The 26,872-nt window shown below is 60.7% G+C and overlaps 3 protein-coding genes across 6 annotated transcripts in view; all 3 read right to left on the bottom strand.

Annotated features, from left to right (window-relative positions):
- CAMSAP3 (calmodulin regulated spectrin associated protein family member 3) overlaps window positions 1-11,839 on the bottom strand; it is a 38,846-nt gene extending 27,007 nt beyond the window's left edge. The window contains 5 exon segments of the mRNA XM_090128612.1: window positions 1,194-1,283; window positions 4,694-4,753; window positions 4,756-4,833; window positions 8,300-8,565; window positions 11,384-11,839. Of these exon segments, the coding sequence (XP_089984738.1) occupies window positions 1,194-1,283; window positions 4,694-4,753; window positions 4,756-4,833; window positions 8,300-8,565; window positions 11,384-11,507 (618 nt within the window). The 5' untranslated portion in view covers window positions 11,508-11,839.
- A 3,297-nt stretch (window positions 11,840-15,136) lies between these two features.
- Window positions 15,137-24,228, bottom strand: LOC149913861 (epoxide hydrolase 3-like). Of its 2 annotated transcripts, none has more exons than XM_090128734.1 (7): window positions 24,132-24,228; window positions 22,825-23,072; window positions 21,905-21,990; window positions 21,525-21,823; window positions 19,141-19,244; window positions 18,892-19,040; window positions 15,137-16,559 (listed from the first exon to the last, which is right to left on the bottom strand). In XM_090128734.1, the coding sequence occupies exons 2-7, from the start codon at window positions 23,068-23,070 to the stop codon at window positions 16,340-16,342; spliced, it is 1,104 nt and encodes a 367-aa protein (XP_089984860.1). In that variant the 5' UTR covers window positions 23,071-23,072; window positions 24,132-24,228; the 3' UTR covers window positions 15,137-16,339. The 2 variants fall into 2 exon arrangements, with proteins under 2 accessions (XP_089984860.1, XP_089984861.1); XM_090128735.1 differs by having other exon boundaries at window positions 24,072-24,155.
- Window positions 24,229-26,119: 1,891 nt separating this feature from the next.
- BRD4 (bromodomain containing 4) overlaps window positions 26,120-26,872 on the bottom strand; it is a 56,860-nt gene continuing 56,107 nt past the window's right edge. For all 3 annotated transcript variants that reach the window (XM_090128762.1, XM_090128764.1, XM_090128763.1), the window contains one exon: window positions 26,120-26,297. In XM_090128762.1, coding sequence (XP_089984888.1) covers window positions 26,229-26,297 — 69 coding nt within the window. In that variant the 3' untranslated portion in view covers window positions 26,120-26,228. The remainder of the gene's footprint in view (window positions 26,298-26,872) is intronic.

Raw genomic sequence — 26,872 nt, 5'->3', positions numbered from 1 at the left:
ATTAATATTAGCACTCTGTGCCCCCCCATATTAATAACACCCCCCCATTAATAATTGCACCCTGCACCCCCCCATTAATAATAATAGCACTGTGCCCCCCCATATTAATAATTGCCCCCCCATTAATAATTGCACTGTGCCCCCCCATATTAATAACAGCCCCCCCATTAATAACAGCACCCTGCGCCCCTCCATTAATATTAATATTAGCGCTGTGTCCCCCCATATTAATAATAACACTCTGTGCCCCCCCCAATTAATAATAGCCACCCCATTAATAATTGCACTGTGCCCCCCATTAATAATAAATAGCACTGCGCCCCCCCAATTAATAATAATAGCACCCTGTGCCCCCCCTGTGCCCCCGCCAATTAATAACAGCGCTGTGGCCCCCCAATTAATAATAGCACTGTGCGCCCCCCCAATTAATAACAGCACTGTGCCCCCCATATTAATAATAGCCCCCCATTAATAATTGCACTGCGCCCCCCCAATTAATAACAGCGCTGTGCCCCCCCCTTAATAACAGCATCGTCCCCCCCATAATGGCCCATTAATAATAGCACCCTGTGCCCCCCCTTAATAATTAATAGCACTGTGCCCCCCCATATTAATAATAGCCCCCCCATTAATAATAATAGCACTGTGCCCCCCAATTAATAATAGCACCCTGTGCTCCCCCAATTAATATTAGCACTCTGTGCCCCCCCTTATTAATAACAGCCCCCCCATTAATAATAACAGCACTGTGCCCCTCCCAAATTAATAACAGCCCCCCCATTAATAATAACAGCACTGTGCCCCCCCCAAATTAATAACAGCCCCCCCATTAATAATAACAGCACTGTGCCCCCCCAAATTAATAACAGCCCCCCATTAATAATAACAGCACTGTGCCCCCCCAAATTAATAACAGCCCCCCATTAATAATAACAGCACTGTGCCCCCCCCCAGATTAATAACAGCCCCCCCATTAATAATAACAGCACTGTGCCCCCCCCAAATTAATAACAGCCCCCCATTAATAATAACAGCACTGTGCCCCCCCAAATTAATAACAGCCCCCCATTAATAATAACAGCACTGTGCCCCCCCAAATTAATAACAGCCCCCCATTAATAATAACAGCACTGTGCCCCCCCCAATAGAAATAACGGCGCTCTGTGCCCCCCCCCCATCATCTCAATGCCCACCTTGGGGTCGGGGGGGGCGCTTCCATCCGGGGGGGGCGCAGGTCGGTTCCCCCCCCCCCTCTCAGTGCTCTCCTGCAGCCGGCGATTCACCTGCATATAAATGGGGGGGGGGGTCACAATAATAAATGGACCCCCCCACAATAAATAGCCCCCCCCCCCCCAAAAAATGGAGCCCCAACCAAACGACCCCCCCTTTAATTCCCCCCCCCCCATAAACGGACCCCAATTTGCCCCCCCCCCAAAGGAACCCCCCCCAATAAATGGGACCCCCCCATAAAAAAAAAAATTGCCCCCCCCATATTGGTGTCCCCCCCCCACAAATGGAGCCCCCACCCCTTATTGGACCCCCCCATAAACAAAACCCCAAATGGACCCCCCCCAAATGACCCCCCATAAATGGACCCCCCCAAATGCCCCCCCCCCATAAAATGGAGCCTCAACCCAAAGGACCCCCCGCTTAATGGACCCCCCCCCATAAAAAAGAAATTCCCCCCCCCATATTGGTCCCCCCCCCACAAATGGAGCCCCCCCTTTATTGAACCCCCCCATAAACGAAACCCCAAATGGACCCCCCCCGAATGACCCCCCCCCATATTTGCCCCCCCCCACAAATGGAGCCCCAACACAACACAAAGGACCCCCCCTTAATGGACCCCCCCCCAAAAAAAAACCCACATTGCCCCCCCCATATTGGACATTCCCCCCCCCCACAAATGGAGCCCCCCCTTATTGGACCCCCCCATAAACAAAACCCCAAATGGACCCCCCCAAATGCCCCCCCCCCCCAAAAAATGGAGCCCCAACCCAAAGGACCCCCCCCCAGAAAAAAAAAACCAAATTGCCCCCCCCCATATTGGTCCCCCCCCCCAAATGGACCCCCCCCCTTTATTGGACCCCCCCATAAACAAAACCCCAAATGGACCCCCCCCAAATGACCCCCCCCCTCCATAATTGGACCCCCCCCCAAATGGAGCCCCAACCCAAAGGACCCCCCCCCCCTTAGTGCCCCCCCCCATAAATGGACACTCAAACTGGACCCCCCCCATAAATGGGACCCCCTCCCCAAAAAAAACCAACATTGCCCCCCCCCATATTGGTGTCCCCCCCCCACAAATGGAGCCCCCCCCTTTATTGGAGCCCCCCCTTTATTGGACCCCCCCATAAACGAAACCCCAAATGGACCCCCCCCAAATGACCCCCCCTTAAGTGCACCCCCCCCCCACAAATGGAGCCCCCCCCCTTTATTGGACCGCCCCATAAACAAAACCCCAAATGGACCCCCCCCAAATGCCCCCCCCCCCCCCCATAAAATGGAGCCCCAACCCAAAGGACCCCCCCCCCCAGAAAAAAAAAACCAAATTGCCCCCCCCCCATATTGGTGTCCCCCCCCACAAATGGGGCCCCCCCCTTATTGGACCCCCCCATAAACAAAACCCCAAATGGACCCCCCCCAAATGCACCCCCCCCCCTCCAAATGGAGCCCCAACACAACACAAAGGATCCCCCCTTAATGGATCCCCCCCCCAAAAAAAAACCCACATTGCCCCCCCCCATATTGGTCATTCCCCCCCCCCACAAATGGAGCCCCCACCCCTTATTGGACCCCCCCATAAACAAAACCCCAAATGGACCCCCCCCAAATAACCCCCCCCCCCCAAAAAATGGAGCCCCAACCCAAAGGACCCCCCCCCAGAAAAAAAAAACCAAATTGCCCCCCCCCCCATATTGGTGTCCCCCCCCCCACAAATGGAGCCCCCCCCTTTATTGGACCCCCCCATAAACAAAACCCCAAATGGACCCCCCCCAAATGACCCCCCATAAATGGACCCCCATCAAATGCCCCCCCCCCAAAAAATGGAGCCCCAACCCAAAGGACCCCCCCCCTTAATGGACCCCCCCCCATAAAAAAGAAATTCCCCCCCCCATATTGGTCCCCCCCCACAAATGGAGCCCCCCCCTTTATTGAACCCCCCCATAAACGAAACCCCAAATGGACCCCCCCCGAATGACCCCCCCTTAATGCACCCCCCCCCATATTTGCCCCCCCCCCCACAAATGGAGCCCCAACACAACACAAAGGACCCCCCCTTAATGGACCCCCCCCCAAAAAAAAACCCACATTGCCCCCCCCATATTGGTCATTCCCCCCCCCCACAAATGGAGCCCCCCCTTATTGGACCCCCCCATAAACAAAACCCCAAATGGACCCCCCCAAATGACCCCCCCCCTCCATAATTGGACCCCCCCCCAAATGGAGCCCCAACCCAAAGGACCCCCCCGCCTTAATGGCCCCCCCCCCCCATAAACGGATACTCAAAATGGACCCCCCCCCATGCCCCCCCCCCAAAAAAAATTGCCCCCCCATAAATGCCCCCCCCATATTGGTCCCCCCCCCCCAAATGGAGCTTCCCCCCTTAATGGACCCCCCCCCATAAATGAAACCCTAAAATGCCCCCCCCCTTATGGTCACCCCCCCATAAATGGACCCCCCCCCAAAGGACCCCCAACCCTAATGACCCCCCCCTCCTTAATGGACCCCCCCCATAAATGAAACCCCAAAATGGACCCCCCCCAAATGACCCCCCCCCCCCTTTATGGATCCCCTCCAATAATTGCCCCCCCCCTACAAATAGACCCCCCCCACAAATGGAACACCCCCCCCCCCCAAAATAGAGCCCCCCCATGGACTCCCCTCAAATGACCCCCCCCTTAATTGCCCCCCCCCCATAATGGCAGGACCCCCCCCCAAATGACCCCTCCCCAATACATTGATACCCCATAAATGGAGCCCCCCCCCACAAATAGGAAATGGGGGGGGGGGAAGACCCCCAAAGTGCCCCCCCCCCCAATGACAGAACTGGGGGGTTGGGGGGGGATGTGTGTGTGCCCCCCCCCCCAAAGTAAATCTGTCCGCCCCCCAAAGGGATGGGATTGAGGTGGGGGGGAGGGGAGATAAGAAAGACCCCCCCCAAGAGCCCCCCCCCCCCAGTGATAAAATTGGGCTGGGGGGGGGGGGGAAGAAAGGGGGGGATGGGATGTGTGTGCCCCCCCCCAAATAAATCTGCCCCCCCCCCCCCATAGGGATGGGATTCAGGTGGGGGGGAGGGAAATTGAGAAAGACCCCCCCCAAAGTGCCCCCCCCCCCCAGTGATAAAACTGGGCTGAGGGGGGGGGAATAAAGGGGGGGGGGGGGGTGGGATGTGTGTGGCCCCCCCCAAAATAGATCTGCCCCCACCCATAGGGATGGGATTCAGGCGGGGGGGGGGGGAAGGTGAGAAAGACCCCCCCCAAAGTGCCCCCCAATGATAAAATTGGGGCTGGGGGGGGGTGGGGAAGAAAGGGGGGGGGGGGGATGGGATGTGTGTGGCCCCCCCCCCAAATAAATCTGCCCCCCCCTCACAGGGATGGGATTCAGGTGGGGGGAGGGGGGGAGGAATTGAGAAAAAGCCCCCCCAAAGTGCCCCCCCCCCCAAAATAAACGTGCCCCCCCCCCCCCGTACCGCATCCACCCATCTGAGCACGCGCTGCTCCCAGGCGCTGTAGTTGGGGGGGGGCGCGGTTCCGGGGGGGGCCCCAAAGAACGGGTAGCCTCAGTGACAAAGAACAGCATCAGGGAGTCAATGAGCGCCAGGTGGGCGTCCTGGGGGGGTTAATTAGTTACTTAGTTAATTGATTGATTGATTGGGGGGGGGGGAATTAATAGGGGGAGGAATGAATTGGGAGGAGTGAATGGGGAGGGGGTGAATGGGGGGAGCGATGAATGGGGGGGGGGTCAATGGGGGGGTTAATAGGGGGGAATTAATTAATGGGGGAAAATAATTAATTAATGGGGGAAATAATGGGGAGAATTAATTAATTAATGGGGGACTTAATGGGGGGAATTAATGGGGGGAGTAATTAATGGGGGAAGTAATTAATGGGGGAAGTAATTAATGGGGGAAGTAATTAATGGGGGGAGTAATTAATGAAGGAAGTAATTAATGGGGGGGGAATGAATGGGGGGAGTAATTAATGGGGAGAGTAATTAATGGGGGGAGAATGAATGGGGGAGGGTTAATGGGGGGAGTTAATTAATGGGGGGGTAATTAACGAGGGAAGTAATTAATGGGGGGAGAATGAATGGGGGAATAATTAATGGGGGGAGAATTAATTAATGGGGGGAGTAATTAATGAGGGGAGAATCAATGGGGGGGTTAATAGGATGGAGTTAATTAATGGGGGTGTAATTAATGAAGGAAATAATTAATGGGGCGGAATGGGGGTATTAATTAGTGGGGGGAGTAATTAATGGGACAGGGTTAATAGGGGGAAATTAATTAATGGGGGGGAATTAATTAATGGGGGGAGTAATTAATGGAGGAGGGTTAATGGGGGGGAATTAATTAATGGGGGAGTAATTAATGGGGGGAGAATGAATGGGGGAGAGTTAATGGGGGAGAGTTAATTAATGGGGGGGTAATTAATGAGGGATGTAATTAATGGGGGGAGAATGAATGGGGGAGGTGAATGGGGGAATAATTAATGGGGGGAGAATTAATTAATGGGGGGAATTAATGGGGGGGGATTAATGGGGGAGGGTTAATGGGGGGGGAATTAATTAATGGGGGGAGTAATTAATGAGGGGAGAATCAATGGGGGGGTTAATAGGATGGAGTTAATTAATGGGGGTGTAATTAATGAGGGAAATAATTAATGGGGCGGAATGGGGGTATTAATTAGTGGGGGGAGTAATTAATGGGACAGGGTTAATAGGGGGAAATTAATTAATGGGGGGGAATTAATTAATGGGGGGAGTAATTAATGGGGGGTAATCAATAGGGGAGGGTTAATAGGGGGGAGTTAATTAATGGGGAGTAATTAACGGGGGTAGAATGGAAGGGAGTTAATTAATGGGGAGGGCTAATGGGAGGAATTAATTAATGGGGAGAGTAATTAATAGGGGCATGAATGGGGGGGAAATGAATTAATGGGGGAAAATTAATTAATGGGGGGAGTAATTAATGGGGGGAAACGAATGGGGGGAAATTAATGGGAGGAGTAACGAACGGGGGGGGAAATGAATGAGGGAAATTAATTAATGGGAGTAATTAATGAGGGAAGTAATTAATGGGGGGGAATGAATATGGGGGGGGTAAATGGGGATGCTAATCAATGGGGGATCATTAATGGGGGGAATTAATTAATGGGGGGGGTAAATGGGGGGGGGGGGGGAAGTAATCAATGCCCCCCCCATCCCCCCGCATTGCCCCTATTGCCCCCCAACCCCCCCCAGAACCACCCCAATTGCCCCCCCCCCCCGGTCCTCCCACTGCCCCCCCATTCCCTATTGCCCCCCCATCCCCCCCCATTTCCCCCCCAGTCCTTCCATTGCCCCCCCATCCCCTCCCATTGCCCCCCACCCCCCCCAGAACCACCCTAATTGCCCCCCACTGCCCCCCCATCCCCTCCCATTGCCCCCCATCCCCCCCACAGCTCCCCCCATCCCCTCCCATTACACCCCGTGCCCCCCCATCCCCTCCTACTGCCCCCCCATCACCCCCACTGCCCCCCCCATCCCTACTCATTACTCCCCCACTCTCCCTATTGCCCCCACTGCCCCTCCATCCGCTCCTATTGCCCCCCATCCTCTCCCATCACCCCCAGTGGCTCCCCCTCCCCCCCCATCGCCCCCACTGCCCCATCACCTCCACTGCCCCCCCATCCCCTCCCATTACCCCCAGTACCCCCCGATCCCCTCCCATTACCCCCACTGTCCCCCCACTGCCCCCTATCACCCCCCAGTGCCCCCCCATCCCCTCCCATTTCCCCCCACTGCCCCCCCATCCCCTCCCTATTGCCCCCAGTGCCGCCCCATCCCCCCCGTCCCCCCCACTGCCCCCCCATCCCCTTCCATTACCCCCAGTGCCCCCCCATCCCCTTCCATTACCCCCACTGCCCCCCCATCCCCTCCCATTGCCCCCCATCACCCCCAGTGCCCCCCCATCCCCTACTATTGCCCCCCCATCCTCTCCCATAGCCCCCAGTGCCCCCCCCCCCCATCGCCCCCACTGCCCCATCACCTCCACTGCCCCCCCATCCCCTCCCATTACCCCCAGTACCCCCCCATCCCCTCCCATTTCCCCCCACTGCCCCCCCATCTGCTCCCTATTGCCCCCACTGCCCCCCTATCACCCCACTGCCCCATCACTCCCACTGCCCCCCCATCCCCTCCCATTACCCCCACTGCCCCCCCACTGCCCCCTATCACCCCCCAGTGCCCCCCATCCCCTCCCTATTGCCCCCACTGCCCCCCCACTGCCCCCCAATCACCCCTCTGCCCCATCACCCCCACTGCCCCCCCATCCCCTCCCTATTGCCCCCCACTGCCCCCCCATCCCCTCCCATTACCCCCACTGCCCCCCCACTGCCCCCTATCACCCCCCAGTGCCCCCCCATCCCCTGCCATCACCCCCACTGCCCCCCCATCCCCTCCCTATTGCCCCCACTGCCCCCCCACTGCCCCATCACCCCTCTGCCCCATCAACCCCCCTGCCCCCCCCATCCCCTCCCTATTGCCCCCCACTGCCCCCCCATCCCCTCCCATTACCCCCACTGCCCCCCATTCCCTCCCTATTGCCCCCCCCACCCCCCTATTGCTCCCATTGCCCCCCCATCACCCCCACTGCCCCCCCATCCCCTCCAACTGCCCCCCCATCACTCCCACTGGCCCCCCACCATCCCCTCCAATTACCCCCACTGACCCCCCCATCCCCTCCCATTCCCTCCCAGTGCCCCCCCACTGCCCCCCATTCCCTCCCAGTGCCCCCCCACTTTCCCCCATCCCCTCCAATTACCCCCACTGCCCCCCATCCTCCCCCATTGCCCCCCCACTGCCCCCCCATCACCCCCACTGCCCCCCATTCCCTCCCATCACCCCCCACTGCCCCCCCATCACTCCCAGTGCCCCCCCACTGCCTCCCCATTCCCTCCCATTGCCCCCCAGTGCCCCCCCAGTGCCCCCCCATCACCCCCACTGCCCCCCCCACCCCCTCCCATCACCCCCAGTACCCCCCCCTTGCCCCCCCCCCATCACCCCCAGTACCCCCCCTTCGCCCCCCCCCACTGACCATACACATCGGCATCTGTCTCAGCTCCGCCTCCCTCACTGGCCGTTCCTGGAAGGTTGGGGTCACCCCATAACGACCCAATAGATTTAATAGGGCGGCTGTGTCGGCGGGGGGGGCCGGGGGGGGCGCGGGGGGGGGCACGACGTGTCTCCACGCCCGGCAATAGAGGTCGGTGGCGGTGAGGAGGCGGCAGACGGGGGGCTTCACGTGTTCCTGGTCGTATTGGTCCGTATAGAACGGCTCCCGCAGCTCCTCGGGGACGTTGGCTGGGGGGGGGGACACGTAAATTGGGGGGGGGCACAGACCCATAAGTGGGGGGGCATGGGGGGGAGCACAGACCCATAAGTGGGGGGGGGAACATGGGGGGGACATGGGGGGGGGCACAGACCCATAAGTGGGGGGGGGGAGCATGGGGGGGGGCACAGACCCGTAAGTGGGGGGGAAGGGGCATGGGGGGACGTGGGGGGGGCACAGACCCATAATTGGGGGGGGGGCTATGGGAGGAAGGGGGGGCACAGACCTATAAGTGGGGGGGGGGGCATGGGGGGACACAGACCCATAAGTGGGGGGGGGGGGGAAGGGGGGGGCACAGACCCGTAAGTCAGGGGGGGCCATGGGAACAAGGGGGGGGCACAGACCCATAAATGGGGGGGGAGGGGGCATGGGGGGAAGGGGGGAGCACAGACCCATAAGTGGGGGGGCGGCATGGGGGGACGTGGGGGGGGGCACAGACCCATAAGTGGGGGGGGGGCTATGGGAGGAAGGGGGGGCACAGACCCATAAGTGGGGGGGGGGGCATGGGGGGGCACAGACCCATAAGTTGGGGGGGGGCATGGGGGGGAAAAGGGGGAGGTGCACAGACCCATAAGTGGGGGGGGGGCCATGGGACGAAGAGGGGGGCATGGGGGGGGGCAAAGACCCATAAGAGAGGGGGGGGGACCATAAGTTGGGGGGGAGACCCATAAGTGGAGGGGGGGGGCATGGGGGGGACATGTGGGGGGGGCACAGACCCATAAGTTGGGGGGGGGACAACTATAAGTGGAGGGAGGGGGCATGGGGGGCCACAGACCTGTAAGTGGGGAGGAGGAGGGGGCTGTGGGTGGGGGGGAGACCCATAAGTGAGGGGGGGGGGGGCGGGATATGGGTGGGGGGGGGACTCAAGTGAGGGGGGGGGGGGATAGACTGTGGGGAGGGGTGCCCCAGGTGCCCCCCCCTCCCCATTTAAAGCCCTGCCCCATTTTAAGCCCCCCCCCCAACCCTCCCCATTTTAAGCCCCCTCCAGATGCCCCCCCACTCCCACCCCCCCCATTTAAAGCCCCCCCCAGCTGCCCCCCCCAACCCCCACCTCCCCCCATTTTAACCCCCCCCACCCAACCCCTCCCCATTTTAACCCCACCACCAAAACACCCCCCCTTTCCCCCCCCCCCCCCATTTTAAGCCCCCCTTCCCCATTTAAATCCCCACCCCCAGGAGACCCCACCCCCACCCCTCCCCATTTTAAGTCCCCCTACCCCCCCCAGCTGCCCCCCCCATTTTAAGCCCCCCCCGATGACCCCCCCCACTCCTACCCCTCCCCATTTTAAGCCCCCCCACCGCCATTTTAAACCCCCCCCAGGTGCCCCCCCAACCCTTCCCCATTTTAACCCCACCCCCAACCACCCCCCCATTCTAAGCCCCCCCCAGGTGCCCCCCCCCCCATCCCCACCAGGTGCTCCCCCCCATTTTAAGCCCCCCCCAGCTGCCCCCCCAAACCCCCACCCACCCATTTTAACCCCCCCCCCACCCAACCCCTCCCCATTTTAACCCCACCCACAACCCCCCCCCATTTTAAGCCCCCCCATTTTAAGCCCCCCCCCAGCTGCCCCCAACAGGTGTCCCCCCCCATTTTAAGCCCCTCCCCAGATGCCACCCCCCCACCCAACCCCTCCCATTTTAACCCCACCCCCAAAACAGCTCCTCCTTTCTCCCACCCAATTCTAAGCCCCCCCAGGTGCCCCCCCCATCCCATTTTAAGCCCCCCCCCAGATGCCCCCCCCAGGAAACCCCCCCCCACCCAACCCCTCCCCATTTTAACCCCACCCCAAACCCCCCCATTTTAAGCCCCCCCCATTTTAAGCCCCCCCCAGCTGCCCCCCCAAACCCCAACCCCCCATTTTGACCCCCCCACCCAACCCCTCCCCAATTTAACCCCACCCCCAACCCCCCCCCCATTTTAAGCCCCCCCATTTTAAGCCCCCCCAGATGCCCCCCCACCCCCCCCATTTTAACCCCCCCACCCAACCCCTCCCCATTTTAACCCCCCCAACCCCCCCCATTTTAAGACCCCCCCATTTTAAGCCCCCCCAGCTGTCCCCCCACCTCCCCCATTTTAACCCCACCCCCAACCCCCCCCATTTTAAGACCCCCCATTTTAAGACCCCCCAGCTGCCCCCCAACCCCCCATTTTAACCCCCCCACCCAACCCCTCCCCATTTTAAGCCCCCCCCCATTTTAAGCCCCCCCCACCCAACCCCTCCCCAATTTAACCCCAACCCCCCCCCATTTTAAGCCCCCCCCAGCTGCCCCCCAACCCCCCATTTTAACCCCCCCACCCAACCCCTCCCCATTTTAAGCCCCCCCCATTTTAAGCCCCCCCCACCCAACCCCTCCCCAATTTAACCCCAACCCCCCCCCATTTTAAGACCCCCCCATCTGCCCCCCCAACCCCCCCCTCCCCATTTTAAGCCCCCCCCATTTTAAGCCCCCCCAGCTGCCCCCCCAACCCCCACCCACCCCATTTTAAGACCCCCCACCCAACCCCTCCCCATTTTAACCCCCCCAACCCCCCATTTTAAGCCCCCCCAGCTGTCCCCCCCAACCCCCCCCATTTTAACCCCACCCCCAACCCCCCCCCCATTTTAAGCCCCCCCCAGCTGCCCTCCCAACCCCCCCCCATTTTATCCCCCCCCACCCAACCCCTCCCCATTTTAAGCCCCCCCCCATTTTAACCCCCCCCACCCAACCCCTCCCCATTTTAACCCCACCCCCTTTCCCCCCCCCACCCCCTTCCCCCCCCCCCTCCCCATTTTACCCCCCCCTCCCTACCCGCCCCTCCGTATCCGCTGGCGATGGCCCACGCGATGCTGGCCGCGCTCCTCGCCCGCTCCCCGTCGTATCGCTCCAGCGGCCGGATCTCGGGCAGCAGCAGGCCGCGCCGCATGGCCGCCATCCTCCCCGTTCGGCTCCGTTCGGCTCCGTTCAGCTCCGTTCGGCCCGGCCCGCCGCCCCTCGGCCGGCTCCGGAGGGCCGAACGCAGCCACCCCCCCCCCCACCACCACCACCACACACACACAACCCTCCCCTTCCTTCGGTATCGCTTCGGGTGGGCCCGGAACCTGTTCGGTTAGTTCCGGAACGAGCTCCCGTAGATTTCTTTTTCGGAGAGGTTCGGAACGGTTCGGAACGATTCGGAAGGGTTCGGAAACGCCGGGCGCGGCCCCAGGTGCGTGAGGGGGCGGGGCGCACCTGCGGTCACGTGAGAGCGGAGGACACGCCCCCTCCTCCTCCCATTTGGCTCCGCCCACCGAGCCGGCACTGCGGGGCGGCGCCGCGTCCCTCCGTGTCCCCATTGCCCACCCGTGACCGTGTCCACCAGTGTCCCCATTGCCCACCCGTGGCCATGTCCACCCATGTCCCCAATGCCCACCCGTGGCCCCATTGCCCACCCGTGACCGTGTCCACCTGTGGCCCCAGTGCCCACCCATGCCCCCATTGCCCACCAGTGACCCTATTGCCCACCCATGACCGTGTCCACCCATGGCCCCATTGCCCACCCATGGCCCTATTGCCCACCCATGGCCACGTCCCTCCATGGCCCCATAGCCCAGCCATGCCCCCATTGCCCACCAGTGACCCCATTGCCCACCCGTGACCGTGTCCACTCATGGCCCATTGCCAACCCATGGCCATGTCCCTCCGTGGCCCCATAGCCCAGCCATGCCCCCATTGCCCACCCCTGGCCCCATTGCCCACCCATGGCCATGTCCCCCCACAGCCCCATTGCCCACCCGTGACTGTGTCCCCTCTGTGGTCCCATTGCCCACCCATGATCCTATTGCCCATTGCCCACCCATGGCCCCATTGCCCACCCGTGACCATGTCCCCCCTGGCCCCATTGCTCACCTGTGACCCTATTGCCCACCTGTGATCCCATTGCCTACCAGTGACCCCATTGCCCACCCATGTCCCCATTGCCCACCCATGTCCCCATTGCCCACCCATGGCCATGTCCCTCCATGGCCCCATTGCCCACCCGTGACCCCATTGCCCACCTGTGGCCCCATTGCCCACCCATGTACCCATTGCCCACCCGTGACCTGTCCACCCGTGGCCCTATTGCCCACCCATGGCCCTATTGCCAACCCATGGCCATGTCCTTCTGTGCCCCCATAGCCCAGCCATGCCCCCATTGCCCACCAGTGACCCCATTGCCCACCCGTGACCGTGTCCACTCGTGGCCCATTGCCAACCCATGGCCATGTCCCTCCGTGGCCCCATAGCCCAGCCATGCCCCCATTGCCCACCCATGATCCTATTGCCCACCCGTGATCGTGTCCCCCCCGGCCCCATTGCCCACCCGTGACCCTATTTCCCACCTGTGATCCCATTGCCTACCAGTGACCCCATTGCCCACCCATGTCCCCATTGCCCACCCATGGCCATGTCCCTCCATGGCCCCATTGCCCACCCGTGACCCCATTGCCCACCTGTGACTGTGTCCCCACCAGTGACCCCATTGCCCACCCGTGTCTGTGTCCCCCCCGTGTCCCCCACTGCCTGCCCCCCCCCATGTCCCCACACCCACTGTCTGTATCCCCCCACCCGTGTCCGTGTCCCCCTCCACCCCCCCGTGTCCCCATGTCCTCATCGCCCCCCCTTTTCCATGTCCCATAATGTCCCTATGGTGCCCACCCGTGTCCGTGTCCCCCCCATTCCCCCCCGCGTCCCCCCAAAATCCGTGTCCCCCCCCCATGACCCCATTGCCCCCCCTTATCCACGTCAATGTCCCCATTGTCCCCACCCGTGTCCATGTCCCCCCCCAGCCCCTCACGCCCCCACTGCCCACCCATGTCCCTGTCCCCAATGTGGGTCCCCCCCCCGTGTTCCCCCCCATCTCCATGTCCCCATTCCCCACCCGTGTCCGTGTGTCCCCCCCCGTGTCCCCAAATATGTGTCCCCCCCCGTGTCCAAATCCCCCCATTGCCCCCCCCGTGACCGTGGACCCCCTCCCCCCCCCCCCCCCGTGCCCTATTTATCTGCCTGCGGCTGTTGCCATGGCAACGTGGGGCAGCGTGACACGGACACGGGGGGGGGGGGGGGAACAGACATAGAAGGGGATACGGGAATGGGGGGGGGATAACGGGGGATGTGGGGACATTGGGGGACAATGGGGACATCGGGGTCAATGGGGACAATGGGGTCAATGGGAATCAGTGGGGGACAATGGGGTCAATGGGGGAAATGGGGACATTGGGGACATTGGGGTCAATGGGGATCAGTGGGGGAAATGGGGGCCATTGGGGTCAATGGGGACATTGGGGACATTGGGATCAATGGGGATCAGTGGGGGACAATGGGGTCATTGGGGACATTGGGGTCAATGGGGGAAATGGGGACATTGGGGACATTGGGGTCAATGGGAATCAGTGGGGACACTGGGGATCAGTGGGGGAAATGGGAGCCATTGGGGTCAATGGGGACAATGGGGTCAATGGGGATCAGTGGGGACACTGGGGATCAGTGGGGGAAATGGGAGCCATTGGGGTCAATGGGGACAATGGGGTCAATGGGGATCAGTGGGGGCCAATGGGGCCAATGGGGACATAGGGGTCAATGGGAGAAATGGGGACATTGGGGACATTGGGATCAATGGGGGTCAACGGGGATCAGTGGTGGACAATGGGGTCAATGGGGGAAATGAGGGCTGTTGGGGTCAATGGGGGACAATGGGGTCAATGGGAATCAGTGGGGGACAATGGGGTCAATGGGAATCAGTGGGGGACAATGGGGTCAATGGGGGAAATGGGGACATTGGGGACATTGGGATCAATGGGAATCAGTGGGGGACAATGGGGGAAATGGGGACACTGGGGACACTGGGATCAATGGGGATCAGTGAGGGACAATGGGGGACTTTGGGGTCAATGGGGACATTGGGGTCAATGGGGATCAGTGAGGGACAATGGGGGACTTTGGGGTCAATGGGGACATTGGGGTCAATGGGCATCACTGGGGATTAGTGGGGGACAATGGGGTCAATGGGGGACATTGGGGTCAGTGGGGGACAGTGGGGGACATTGGGGTCAATGGGATCAATGGGGGACAATGGGGTCAACGGGAGACAGTGGGGGACATTGGGGTCAATGGGATCAATGGGGACATTGGGGTCAGTGGGGATCAATGGGGGACATTGAACTCAATGGGGGGGGCTGAATGGGGGGCAATGGGGGCCACTGGGGTCTTTGGGGTCAATGGGGACATCGGGGTCAGTGGGGATCAGTGGGGGACAATGGGGTCAATGGGGACTTTGGGGTCAATGGGGATCAGTGGGGGACAATGGGGACATCAGGATCAATGGGGGATACGGGAACATTGGGAATATGGGGACATTCTGGGGGGCGTTGGGGGAAATGGTGACACGGGACATCATGGGGGCATTGGGGACAACGGGGGCATCGGGGATGTGGGGGAATATGGGGGCGATGGGGGTTATGAGGGGTATTGGGGTCAGCGTGGACATTGGGGTCATGTCTGCGCACGGCTACCCGTTTACCTGCGCCCATAAACTAATTAAGATCATTAACATATATTTATTTTAATGTGTTTTATATACATACATATAGAATTATGTAACACAAAGTATCGGGGTCCCACCCCAACGTTGGGGTCCCCACAAGAATCCCAAAGACCCCACCCCAAAGTTGGGGTCTCCATTGGGATTTCAATCTTCCCACCCCAATGTTGGGGTCCCCATTGGCATCTCAGTGTCCCCCCCCCAACATTGGGGTCATCACTGGGATCTCAACGCCCCCATCCCCATCCTGGGGTCCCCATCCCAATATTGAGGTTTCCATCCCAACACCACAGTCCCCACCCCAATGTTGGGGTCCCCATTGGGATTTCAATTGTCCCCATCCCAAAATCAGGCTCCCTACCCCAATGTTGGGGTCCCCATTGGGATCTCAACGCCATCATCCCCATAGTGGGGTCCCCATCCCATTGTTGAGATCTCCATCCCAATACTGAGGTCTCCATCCCAACATCGGGGTCCTCACCCCAACATCGCGCTCCCCACCCCTATATTGGGGTCCCCATTGGGATCTCAACGTCCCCACCCCAATATTGGGGTCTCTATAGGCATCTCAGTGTCTTCACCCCAATATTGGGGTCCCCATTGGGATCCCAGTGTCCCCACCCCAATATTGGGGTCCTCATTGGGATCTCAGTGTCCCCACCCCAATATTGGGGTCCCCATTGGGATCTCAGTGTCTCCACCTCAATACTGGGGTCCCCATTAGGATCTCAACTTTCCCACCCCAATGTTGGGGTCCCTATTGGGATCTCATTGTCCCCACCCCAATGTTGGGGTCCCCATTGGCATCTCAACATTCCCACCCCTATATTGGGGTCCCCATTGGCATCTCAATCTTCCAACCCCATTGTTGGGGTCCCCATTAGGATCTCAACATTCCCACCCCAATGTTGGGGTCCCCATTGGCATCTCATTGTCCCCACCCCTATATTGGGGTCCCCATTGGGATCTCATTGCCCCCACCCCTATATTGGGGTCCCCATTGGGATCTCATTGTCCCTACCCCTATATTGGGGTCCCCATTGGGATCTCAACGTCCCCACCCCAGTATTGGGGTCCCACCCCAATGTTGGGGTCGCCCCCGAGATCTCAATGCCCCCATCCCAATATCAGGCTCCCATCCCACCGCTGGTCTCACCACCACCCCACAGACCCCGGCGAGGACCCCATCCTCAATTTGGGGTCCCTTCTCACTCCTCCCCCTCCAGGAAATCCCATAAGAGGCGATTGACTTCTTCGGGGCGGTCCTCGGGCAGCCAATGCCCCGCATTTGGGATGAGGTGGAGGCGGGCATGGGGGGCCATCCGCTGCTGTAGGTATGGGGCCAGCCGGGGGTCCAGGAAGGCATCGCAGCCACCCCATAAAATCAGCACCGGGCACGAAGGGCGCTCGCGGGGCACCGGGGAGTCGCTGCGGGGTTGGGGTGGGGGGAGAGGGGTGAGGGGAGGGGGTACGACCCCAATGGGAACGTCCCAAATGGGAGCATCCCGAACTGGGGTGTCCCAAATGGGAACATCCCAAATGGAAACATCCCAAATAGGAACGTCCCAATGGGAGCATCCCAATGGGAACATCCCAAATTGGGGTATCCCAAAAGGGAAAATCCCAAATGGGAACGTCCCAATGGGAGCATCCCAATGGGAACATCCCAAATTGGGGTATCCCAAAAGGGAAAATCCCAAATGGGAACGTCCCAAACGGGAGCATCCCAAATTGAGGTATCCCAAAAGGGAACGTCCCAAAAGGGAACGTCCCAAATAGGAACGTCCCAAATAGGAACGTCCCGAATTGGGGTATCCCAAAAACGAACATCCCAAATGGGAACGTCCCAAATGGGAGCATCCCAAACTGGGGTGTCCCAAAAGGGAAAATCCCAAATGGGAATGTCCCAAACGGGAGCATCCCAAATTGGGGTATCCCAAAAGGGAAAATCCCAAATGGGAACGTCCCAAACGGGAGCATCCCAAATTGGGGTATCCCAAAAGGGAAAATCCCAAATGGGAACGTCCCAAACGGGAGCATCCCAAATTGGGGTATCCCAAAAGGGAACGTCCCAAATAGGAACGTCCCAAATGGGAGCATCCCGAACTGGGGTGTCCCAAAAGGGAACATCCCAATGGGAACATCCCAAATTGGGGCATCCTAAAAGAACATCCCAAATCTGAGCATCCCAAAAGGGAACATCCCAAAAGGGAATGTCACAAATGGGAGCATCCCAATGGGAACATCCCAAATTGGGGTATCCCAAAAGGGAACATGCCAAATGGGAACGTCCCAAATGGGAGCATCCCAAATAGGAACATCCCAAACCCCTAAAATGGGAACCCCAAAAAGGGAATCCCTAAAATGCGACCCCCAAAACAAGACCCCCAAAATGGGAATCCTAAAACGGGACTCCCAAAATGGGAGCCCCAAAATGGGAACCCCAAAATGAAACCCCTAAAATGGGACCCCCAAAATTGGACCCCCAAAATGGGACTCCCAAAATGGGATCCCCAAAATGGGAGCCCCAAAATGGGAGCCCCAAAACAGGAATCCTAAATCGGGACCCCCAAAATGGGAGCCCCAAAGTGGGACCCCCAAAATAGGACCCCCAAATTGGGAACCCCTAAAATGGGTCCTCCAAAATGGGAACCCCCAAAACGGGACCCCTAAAGTTGGACCTCTAAAATGGGAACCCCTAAAATGGGAGCCCCAAAATGGAACCTCTACAATGCGACCCCCAAAATAGGACCCCCGAAATTGGGCCCCAAAGTGGAACCCCTAAAATAGGACCCCCAAAAAGGGAATCCTAAAATGGGACCCCCAAAATGGGAACCCCCCTAAAGTGGGACCTCTAAAATGGGAACCCCTAAAATGGGACCCCCAAAATGGGACCCCCAAGAAGGGAATCCTAAAACAAGACCCCTAAAGTGAGACCTCTAAAATGCGACTCCCAAAATTGGATACCCAAAGCGGGACCCCCTAAAATGGGATCCCAAAAATGGGATCCCCAAAGTGGGACCCCCAAAATGGGAATCCTAAAACGGGACCTCCAGAATGGGAGCCCCAAAGTGGGACCCCCAAATTTGGATCCCGAAAATGGGAACCCCTAAAATGGGACCCCCAAAATGGGACCCCAAAACGGGACCCCTAAAGTTGGACCTCTAAAATGGGAACCCCTAAAATGGGACACCTAAAATGGGACACCCAAAGTGGGAATCCCTAAAATGGGACCCCCAAAATGGGACCCCCAAAAACGGAATCCTAAAACGGGACCCCCAAAATGGGAGCCCCAAAGTGGGAACCCCAAAATGGGAACCCCCAAAACGGGACCCCTAAAGTGGGACCTCTAAAATGGGAACCCCTAAAATGGGACCCCCAAAGTGGGAATCCCTAAAATGGGACCTCCAAAATTGGACCCCCAAAATGGGACTCCCAAAATGGAACCTATAAATGCGACCTCCAAAATGGGACCCCCAAGATTGGACCCCCAAAGTGGGAACCCCTAAAATGGGACCCCCAAAACAGGAATCCTAAAACGGGACCCCCAAAATGGGAACCCCTAAAGTGGGACCCCCAAATTTTGGACCCCCAAAACGTGCTCCCCAATTTCCCATCCCCCCAAACGAGCCCCCCCCCGCCCCCCCCCCGAACCACACAACCACCGACCCCCAAAGGGAACCCAACCGAGAAGACCCAACCCAGACCACCCCAAACCCCCCCCCATCGCCCCCCCCCCAAATCGGGGTCCCCCACTGACCCAAAAAGGTTCCGGTAGAAATGAATGGGGGGGCTGAGCCCCCCCGGCTGTGAGAGCCCATACAGATACGCCTCGATTTCGGGGTGCGTCGCCCGGCGCCATGGGGTCTGGGCGCCCAACCGCGGCCCCATAAGGAACGTCCTGAGGATCTATAGGGCCACGGGGGGATGGGGGGGGGTGTGAAATGATGGGGGGGTAAATGGGGTGGGGGGGGGGGTGAAGGGGGTGGGGGGGTGGGGGGGGGCGCACCTGGAAGTCGGCGAGGGAGAGGAGGAACTCGGGGAGCCGCGGCAGCTGGAAGAGGAAGATGTAGCTGGAGCGGAGCAGCTGGGTGGGGTGGTGGGCTGAGAAACCTGCAATGGGAGGGGGGGCAGATTGGGGGGGGGCACCTATGGGTGGGGGGGCACCCGTGGGGGGGGGTGGGGATGGCACCCAAATGGGGTGGGGGTGGCACCTATGGGGTGGGAGTGGTATCTATAGGGTGGAGGTGGGGGTGAGGGTGGCACCCAAATGGGGTGGGGGTGGCACCTATGGGGTGGACGTGGGGGTGGCATCTATAGGGTGGAGGTGGGGATGGCACCCAAATGGGGTGGGGGTGGCATCTATAGGGTGGAGGTGGGGGTGAGGGTGGCACCCAAATGGGATGGGGGTGGCACCTATGGGGTGGGGCTGGGGGTGGCATCTATAAGGTGGAGATGGGGATGGCACCCAAATGGGGTGGGGGTGGCACACAAATGGGGTTGTTGGGGGCACCTATGGGGTGGACGTGGGGAATGGAACCCAATGGGGTGGACTTGGGGGTGGCACCCAAATGGGGTGGGGGTGGCGCCTGTGGGGTCACCGTGGGGAATGGAACCCAATAAAAGAAAAGCGGCACCTATAGGATGGAGATGGGGATGGCACCCAAATGGGGTGGGGGTGGCACCTATGGGGTCACCATGGGGAATGGAACCCAATAGGGTTCATGGGGGGGTGGCACCTATGGGGTGGGGGTGGGGGTGAGGGTGGCACCCAAATGGGGTGGGGGTGGCATCTATGGGGTGGACGTGGGGGTGGCATCTATAAGGTGGAGGTGGGGATGGCACCCAAATGGGGTGGGGGTGGCACCTATGGGGTGGGGGTGGGGGTGAGGGTGGCACCTAAATGGGGTGGGGGTGGCACCTATGGGGTCACCGTGGGGAATGGAACCCAATAGGGTTCATGTGAGGGCGGCACCTATAGGATGGAGATGGGGATGGCACCTAAATGGGGTGGGGGTGGCACCTATGGGGTGGGGGTGGGGGTGAGGGTGGCACCTAAATGGGGTGGGGGTGGCACCTATGGGGTCACCGTGGGGAATGGAACCCAATAGGGTTCATGTGAGGGCGGCACCTATAGGATGGAGATGGGGATGGCACCTAAATGGGGTGGGGGTGGCACCTATGGGGTGGGGGTGGGGGTGAGGGTGGCACCTAAATGGGGTGGGGGTGGCACCTATGGGGTCACCGTGGGGAATGGAACCCAATAGGGTTCATGTGAGGGCGGCACCTATAGGATGGAGATGGGGATGGCACCTAAATGGGGTGGGGGTGGCACCTATGGGGTGGGGGTGGGACATGGTGCTCAATGGGGTGGCACCATGGGGAATGGCACGCAATGGGGTGGGGGTGGGGGGTGGCACCTATAGGGTGGACATGGGGGTGGCATCTATGGGGTGGACATGGGGGGTGGTGCTCAATGGGGTGACCATGGGGAATGGCACCCAAATGGGGTGGGGTTGGCATCTATGGGGTGGAGGTGGGGGTGGCACCCAAATGGGGTGGAGGTGAGGAATGGCACCCAAATGGGGTGGGTGTGGGGATGGCACCCATAAGGGGTGGGGGTGGCACCTATGGGGTGGGGGTGGGGGGTGGTGCTCAATGGGGTGACCATGGGGAATGGAACCCAATGGGGTGGATGTGGGGGTGGCACCCAAATGGGGTGGGGGTGGGGGTGACCCCTATGGGGTGGACATGGAGATGGCATCTACGGGGTCACCATGGGAATGGCACCCAAATGGGGTGGGGGTAGGAGGTGGTGCTCATGGGGTGGCCATGGGGGTGGCACCCAAATGGGGTAGACATGGGGGTGGCACCTATGGGGTCACCATGGGAGACGGCACCCAAATGGGGTGGGGGGTAGGGGGTGGTGCTCAATGGGGTGACCATGGGGGGTGACACCCAAATGGGGTCACCATGGGGAATGGAACCCAATGGGGTGGCGGGTGGCACCTATGGGGTGGACATGGGGGGTGGTGCTCAATGGGGTCACCGTGGGGAATGGAACCCAATGGGGTGGACATGGGGGTGGCACCCAAATGGGGTGGATGTAGGGGTGACACCTATAAGGTGGAGATGGGGGATGGCACCCAAACGAGGTGGGGTGGGGGTGGCACCTATGGGGTGGACATGGGAATGGCACCCAAATGGGGTGGGGGTAGGGGGTGGTGCTCAATGGGGTGACCATTGGGGTTGGCACCCAAATGGGGTCACCATGGGGAATGGAACCCAATGGGGTGGACGTGGGGGGTTGGCACCCAAAGGGGCAGACACGAAGGTGTCACCCAACCCCACATCCCCCCCCAACCCCCCCCACCCCCCAGCAGCCCCCATTACCCATCATGACGGCGCGGTGGGGCGCATCCATCACCACCAACTTGGCCACCATCTCCGGATGCGCGGCTGCCAACTCCCAGGCCAGGACCCCCCCCCAATCGTGACCCACTAAAATCCATTTGCTCCCCCCGTTTCGCCCCCCCAGCTCCCCCATGGCCTCTCGGATGTCCGCCAGCAGGATTTCGGGGCTGTAATTTGCTTTTCCCAAAGGTTTTTCCGATGCTCCGCAACCGCGAAGATCCAAAGCCACCATTCGGAACCGGCGGCTGAATTCCAGCAGTTGGTGACGCCAACAGAACCTTGGGGGGGGGGGGGGTGGGTCACCCAATGGGTGTCACCCCCACCACCCCAACCCCAAAACCCACGTGGCTGAGACCCACCAGTTCTGGGGGAAGCCGTGCAGCAGCAGCAGCAGCGGGGCGCTGGGGGGGCCGCGGGCGACGTAATGGAGGCGCAGCCCTGAGCTCTTTTTTTGGGGGGGGGGGGGGGGAGGAAGGGGTTAATAGGGACCCCCCCTCCCCCCCCAACAAGAGTTCAAATTCTGACCCCCAAATTCGGACCCCAGACACCAATCCCCTTCAGGATCAGCACAAAGCACACAGCCCCCCCCACAAAAAGGACAGCCACGACCCCCAAGACCCCCCTCCAAACCCCCCCATAACCCCCCCCCAGGACCCCCAGACCACCCCCAAGCCCCCCCCAAACCCCTCCAGGACCCCCTTAGGACCCCCCAAAGTACCTCAACCCCCCCCAGAACTCCTCCCAGCCCCCCCAAGACCCCTCTGGGACCCCCCCCAGCCCCCAGTCTCCCCCAGGACCCCCTGTAAACCCCCCCTAATCCCTCCCAGGACTCCTAAGCCCCCTCCAAAAGCCCCCAGGACCCTCTTAGGACCCCCAAAGTACCTCAACCCCCACCAGAACTCCTCCCAACCCCTCAAGGCCCTTCTGGGACCCCCACTAGTCCCCAATCTCCCCCTTGACCCCCTCTAACCCCCCCCTAATCCCTCCCAGGACCCCCAAGCCCCCTCCCAAACCCCCCAGGACCCCCTTAGGAACCCCCAAAGTACCTCAACCCCCCCCCAGAACTCATCCCAGCCCCCCCAAGACCCCTCTGGGACCCCCCCCCCAGCCCCCAATCTCCCCCAAGACCCCCTCCAGGACCCCCAATCTCCCCCAGAACCCCCTGTAAACCCCCATAATCCCTCCCAGGACCCCCAAGCGCCCCCCCCTCTAGAACTGCCAAAACCCCTCCGGGACCCCCAGACCACCCCCAAGACCCCCCCCCCCCACACACACACACCTTCAACCTCAGCCATCCGTGCTGCCCGTAGGTTCCATCCTCCAAGCCGGGGGGGGGTTGAGTTCTCACCTTCCTCCTCAGAGCCCCCCAGGGACCCCTCCTCAGCAGCACCCAAAGCCCCCACAGCCCGTAGGCCAACCCTGCAGCCACCGCCGCCGCCGCCACCGCCAGCCTCAGCGCCGCCCGCCGCACCGCCAGCACAGCCCGGGTGGGGGCCAGCAGCGCCCAGCGCAGGGGCTGCAGCATCACTGGGGGGGGGGGGCATAAAAGGGGGGGGGGACTGGGGTCACTGGGGGCGATGGAAGGGAGGTCTGGGGTCACTGGTGGTGATGGAAGGGGGTCTGGGGGGGTCTGGGGTCACTGGTGGCGATGGAGGGGGGTCTGGGGTCACTGGTGGCGATAGGGAGGTAATGGGGGGCTCTGGGGTCACTGGTGGTGATGGAAGGGGGTCTGGGGGGGCTCTGGGGTCACTGGTGGCGATAGGGGGGGCAATGGGGGGCTCTGGGGTCACTGGTGGTGCTGGAGGGGGGTCTGGGGGGGTCTGGGGCGGTACTGGGGTCACTGGTGGCGATGGAAGGGGGGTCTGGGGTCACTGGTGGCGATAGGGGGGGGCAATGAGGGGCTCTGGGGTCACTGGTGGTGATGGAAGGGGGTCTGGGGGGGGTCTGGTGGGGTCTGGGGACACTGGTGGTGATGGAGGGGGGTCTGGGGTCACTGGTGGCGATAGGGGGGAGTATTGGGGGGGGCAATGGGGGGCTCTCGGGTCACTGGTGGTGATGGAGGGGGGTCTGGGGGGAGTCTGGGGTCACCGGTGGCGATAGGGGGGGGCACTGGGGGGGCAATGGAGGGGGTATGGGGTCACTGGTGGTGATGGGGGGGGTATTGGGGGGGGCACTGAGGGGCTCTGGTGTCACTGGTGGAACTGGGGGAGGCTCTGGGGGGGGGCTGGGGGGGTCTTTGGTCACTGGTGGCGACGGGGGGGGTCTGGGGGGGGGTCTGGGGTCACTGGTGGTGATAGGGGGGGTATTGGGGGGGGCACTGGGGGTCTCTGAGGTCACTGGTGGAACTGGGGGATCTGGGGGGGGGTTGGGGGTCCCGATATCGGACTGTGTGCCCCCCCCCCATAAAGGCACTGCCACCTCCCTGCCCCCACCCACGTGACACTGTCACCACGATGCCCCCACCCCCAGTGTCACACATGCGGTGACACTGCCGCCGTACTGCTCCCACCCACGTGACTCTGTCACCTTTCACCCCCTGTTGCTGTCGCAGCTCCGTCGCGACCCCGACCCCCGCCCCCCCCGCACCTTCTTCCGCCGCTCCGCCGCTTCGCCGCTCCCGGCCCCGCCCCCTCCTAGCACTGATTGGTCCGCGCCGACAACGGGGGTGGAGGGGGGTGGAGCAACGGAAGGGAAAGACCAATGAGAGCGCAGAGGGGGCGGGGCAGAGAGGGACGGACCAATGAGAGCGCAGAGGGGGTGGGGCAGAGAGGGACGGACCAATGAGATCGCAGAGGGGGTGGGGCAGAGAGGGACGGACCAATGAGAGCGCGTGGGCGTAGAGGGAGGGGACAGGCGGTGGGGAAGTCACATGGGGAGGGTGGGGGAGGGGATATGGGGACATTATGGGGTCGTACGGGCATTTTGGGGTCGTGGGGACGTTATGGGGATGTGGGATATGGGGACACAGGGATGGCGTTATGGAGATAGAGGACATGGGGATCGGGGACGTGGGGATGTTATGGGGACACCGTGGGGATATGGGGACGTTATGGGGTCGTGGGGATGTAATGGGGATCGGGGATATGGGGATGATATGGGGGTTTTATGGGGCTGTTATGGGGCTGCTATGGGGGTGTTATGGGGACACTGGGGACATGGGGGTGTTAGGGGAGAGATATGGGATATGGAGATCAGGGGATCGGGGGATATAGGGACATAGGGACGTTATGGGGACGTGAGGATGTTATGGGGACACGTGGGATATGGGGCTGTGGGATATGGGTACATGTGGGATATGGGGACATGTGGGATATGGGGCTGTGGGATATGGGCACATGGTTATGGGGATATGAGCGAGGACAGCGGTGCCCCACAGAGGGGGGAAACCACACAGCATCCCAAAAGGAGCACAGAGTGCACAGCCCCACAGATCTGATCCCAATGCCCACTTATGGGTCCCAAACCCACAGATCTGATCCCAATGCCCACTTATGGATCCCAAACCCCACAAATCAGATCCCAATGTCCACTTATGGGTCCCAAACCCACAGATCTGATCCCAATGCCCACTTATGGGTCCCACACCCACAGATCCCATCCCAATGCCCACTTATGGGTCCCACACCCCACAAATCAGATCCCAATGCCCACTTATGGGTCCCAAACCCACAGATCCCATCCCAATGCCCACTTATGGGTCCCAGACCACAGATCCCATCCCAGTGCCCACTTATGGGTCCCAAACCTACAGACCTGATCCCAATGCCCATTTATGGGTCCCACACCCACAGATCAGATCCCAATGCCCACTTATGGGTCCCAAACCCCACATCTGATCCCAATGCCCACTTATGGGTCCCAAACTTGGCTTCGCACCCAACCCCCCCCGCGGGTGGTTTGTTGGGGGGGGGGTTATTGGTGGGGGGGGTCTGAGAGCTGTCCGATTTTTGGGGGGGGGGGTTAAGAAGGAAAAGGGGGCAATGATGGGGCGTTCGGTTGGTCCCTGATTCCCTTCATGGTGGTGGTGGTGGGGGGCTGGACTCCCATCACCCCATAACCACCCCCCCCCCCCCCCCCCAAAAAAATATATATATATATACACACCCCCCCCATCGCCCCCCCCCCCAGCCACACAAACACCCCGAAGATGGTTTTTTTTTTTTTTTTCTCTTTTTTCTTTTTTCTGTGTGTTTTTTAGAAAAAAAAAAAGAAATGAGGAGGAGGAGGAAAAAAGGGGGGGGGAGGGGGGGGCCGGGGGGGGGGGGCGGGTCCTTGAGGCGGGCGGATATTTGGGGGTCGCAGCCCCCCACCCCCCCCCCATCCCCCTCCCACCTCCCCCCTCCCCATCCCCCCCCCCCCCCCCTCCACCACTCCCCCCCAACTCCTCCCCCCGCTGTTTTGGACGCATTTTTTCGGGGGGGGGTCGTCGCTGTCGGATCCGTTTTCTTTCATTTTCGTGGGGTTGGTTTGGCTTTTTTTTTTTTTTTTTTGTAGGCTTTTTTTTTTTTTTTTTTTTTCCTGGGGGGGGGAGGAGGAGGAGGAGGAGGAGGGGAAAAAAGGAGGGGGAGGATCGAGGGGGGTTTTTTTTTGGGTGGGGGGGTGGTGGTGGTTGCGGTGGTGGTTGGTGGTGGTTGGTGGGGGGGGGTCCCACAGAGTCAGGAGGAGGAAAATGAGGCGGATCTCTCAGAAAAGGTTCTCTTCAAATATTGCCAACAGGTCGCTCTGGAAATTCATGTCGATCGTAGCTGCCATCTGGGGGGGGGAGAAAAAAAAGAGGGGGGGTCAGTGGGGCAACACGGGATTGGGGAGGGGGGCAGTGGGGTGGAGGGGGGAGGGCATTGGGGGCATCGTGGTGGGACCGGGGGGGCACTGGAGGGTCTCAAGGTGGCACCCAGGTGGCACTGGGGGGGGTCTCAAAGTGGCTCTGGGGGTCCCAAGGTGGCTCTGGGGATCCCACAGTGGCACAGGGGGTCTCAAGGTGGCACTGGGGGTCTCAAGGTGGCTCTGGGGGTCCCAAGGTGACATTGGGGGTCTCAAAGTGGCTCTGGGGGTTCTCAAGGTGGCACTGGGGGTCTCAAGGTGGCTCTGGGGGTCCCAAGGTGACATTGGGGGTCTCAAAGTGGCTCTGGGGGTTCTCAAGGTGGCACTGGGGATCCCATGGTGGCACAGGGGGTCTCAAGGTGGCTCTAGGGAGACTCAAGGTGGCACTGAGGAGACTCATGTTGGTACTGGGGGTGTCAAGGTGGCTCTGGGAGGTCTCAGGGTGGCACTGGGGGTCCCAAGGTGGCACTGGGGGTCTCAAGGTGGCAATGGGGGTCTCAAGGTGG

The sequence above is a fragment of the Phasianus colchicus genome, chromosome 34 (assembly GCF_987193195.1).
Source record: "Phasianus colchicus chromosome 34, bPhaCol1.hap1.1, whole genome shotgun sequence".
NCBI lineage: Eukaryota > Metazoa > Chordata > Aves > Galliformes > Phasianidae > Phasianus > Phasianus colchicus.
The sequence above is the reverse complement of the archived record's forward strand: the minus strand, read 5'-3'. Positions and strand labels throughout refer to the sequence as shown.

Excerpts from the sequence above, each read along its gene's own strand:
- LOC149913861 (XM_090128734.1), bottom strand. The coding sequence starts at position 23,070 with ATGCTGCAGCCCCTGCGCTGGGCGCTGCTGGCCCCCACCCGGGCTGTG. Across the intron at positions 21,991-22,824 it reads ACGGATGGCTGAGGTTGAAG|AGCTCAGGGCTGCGCCTCCA; the intron begins GTGTGTGTGTGT and ends CCCCAAAAAAAG. Across the intron at positions 19,041-19,140 it reads TCTCCCTCGCCGACTTCCAG|ATCCTCAGGACGTTCCTTAT; the intron begins GTGCGCCCCCCC and ends GTGGCCCTATAG.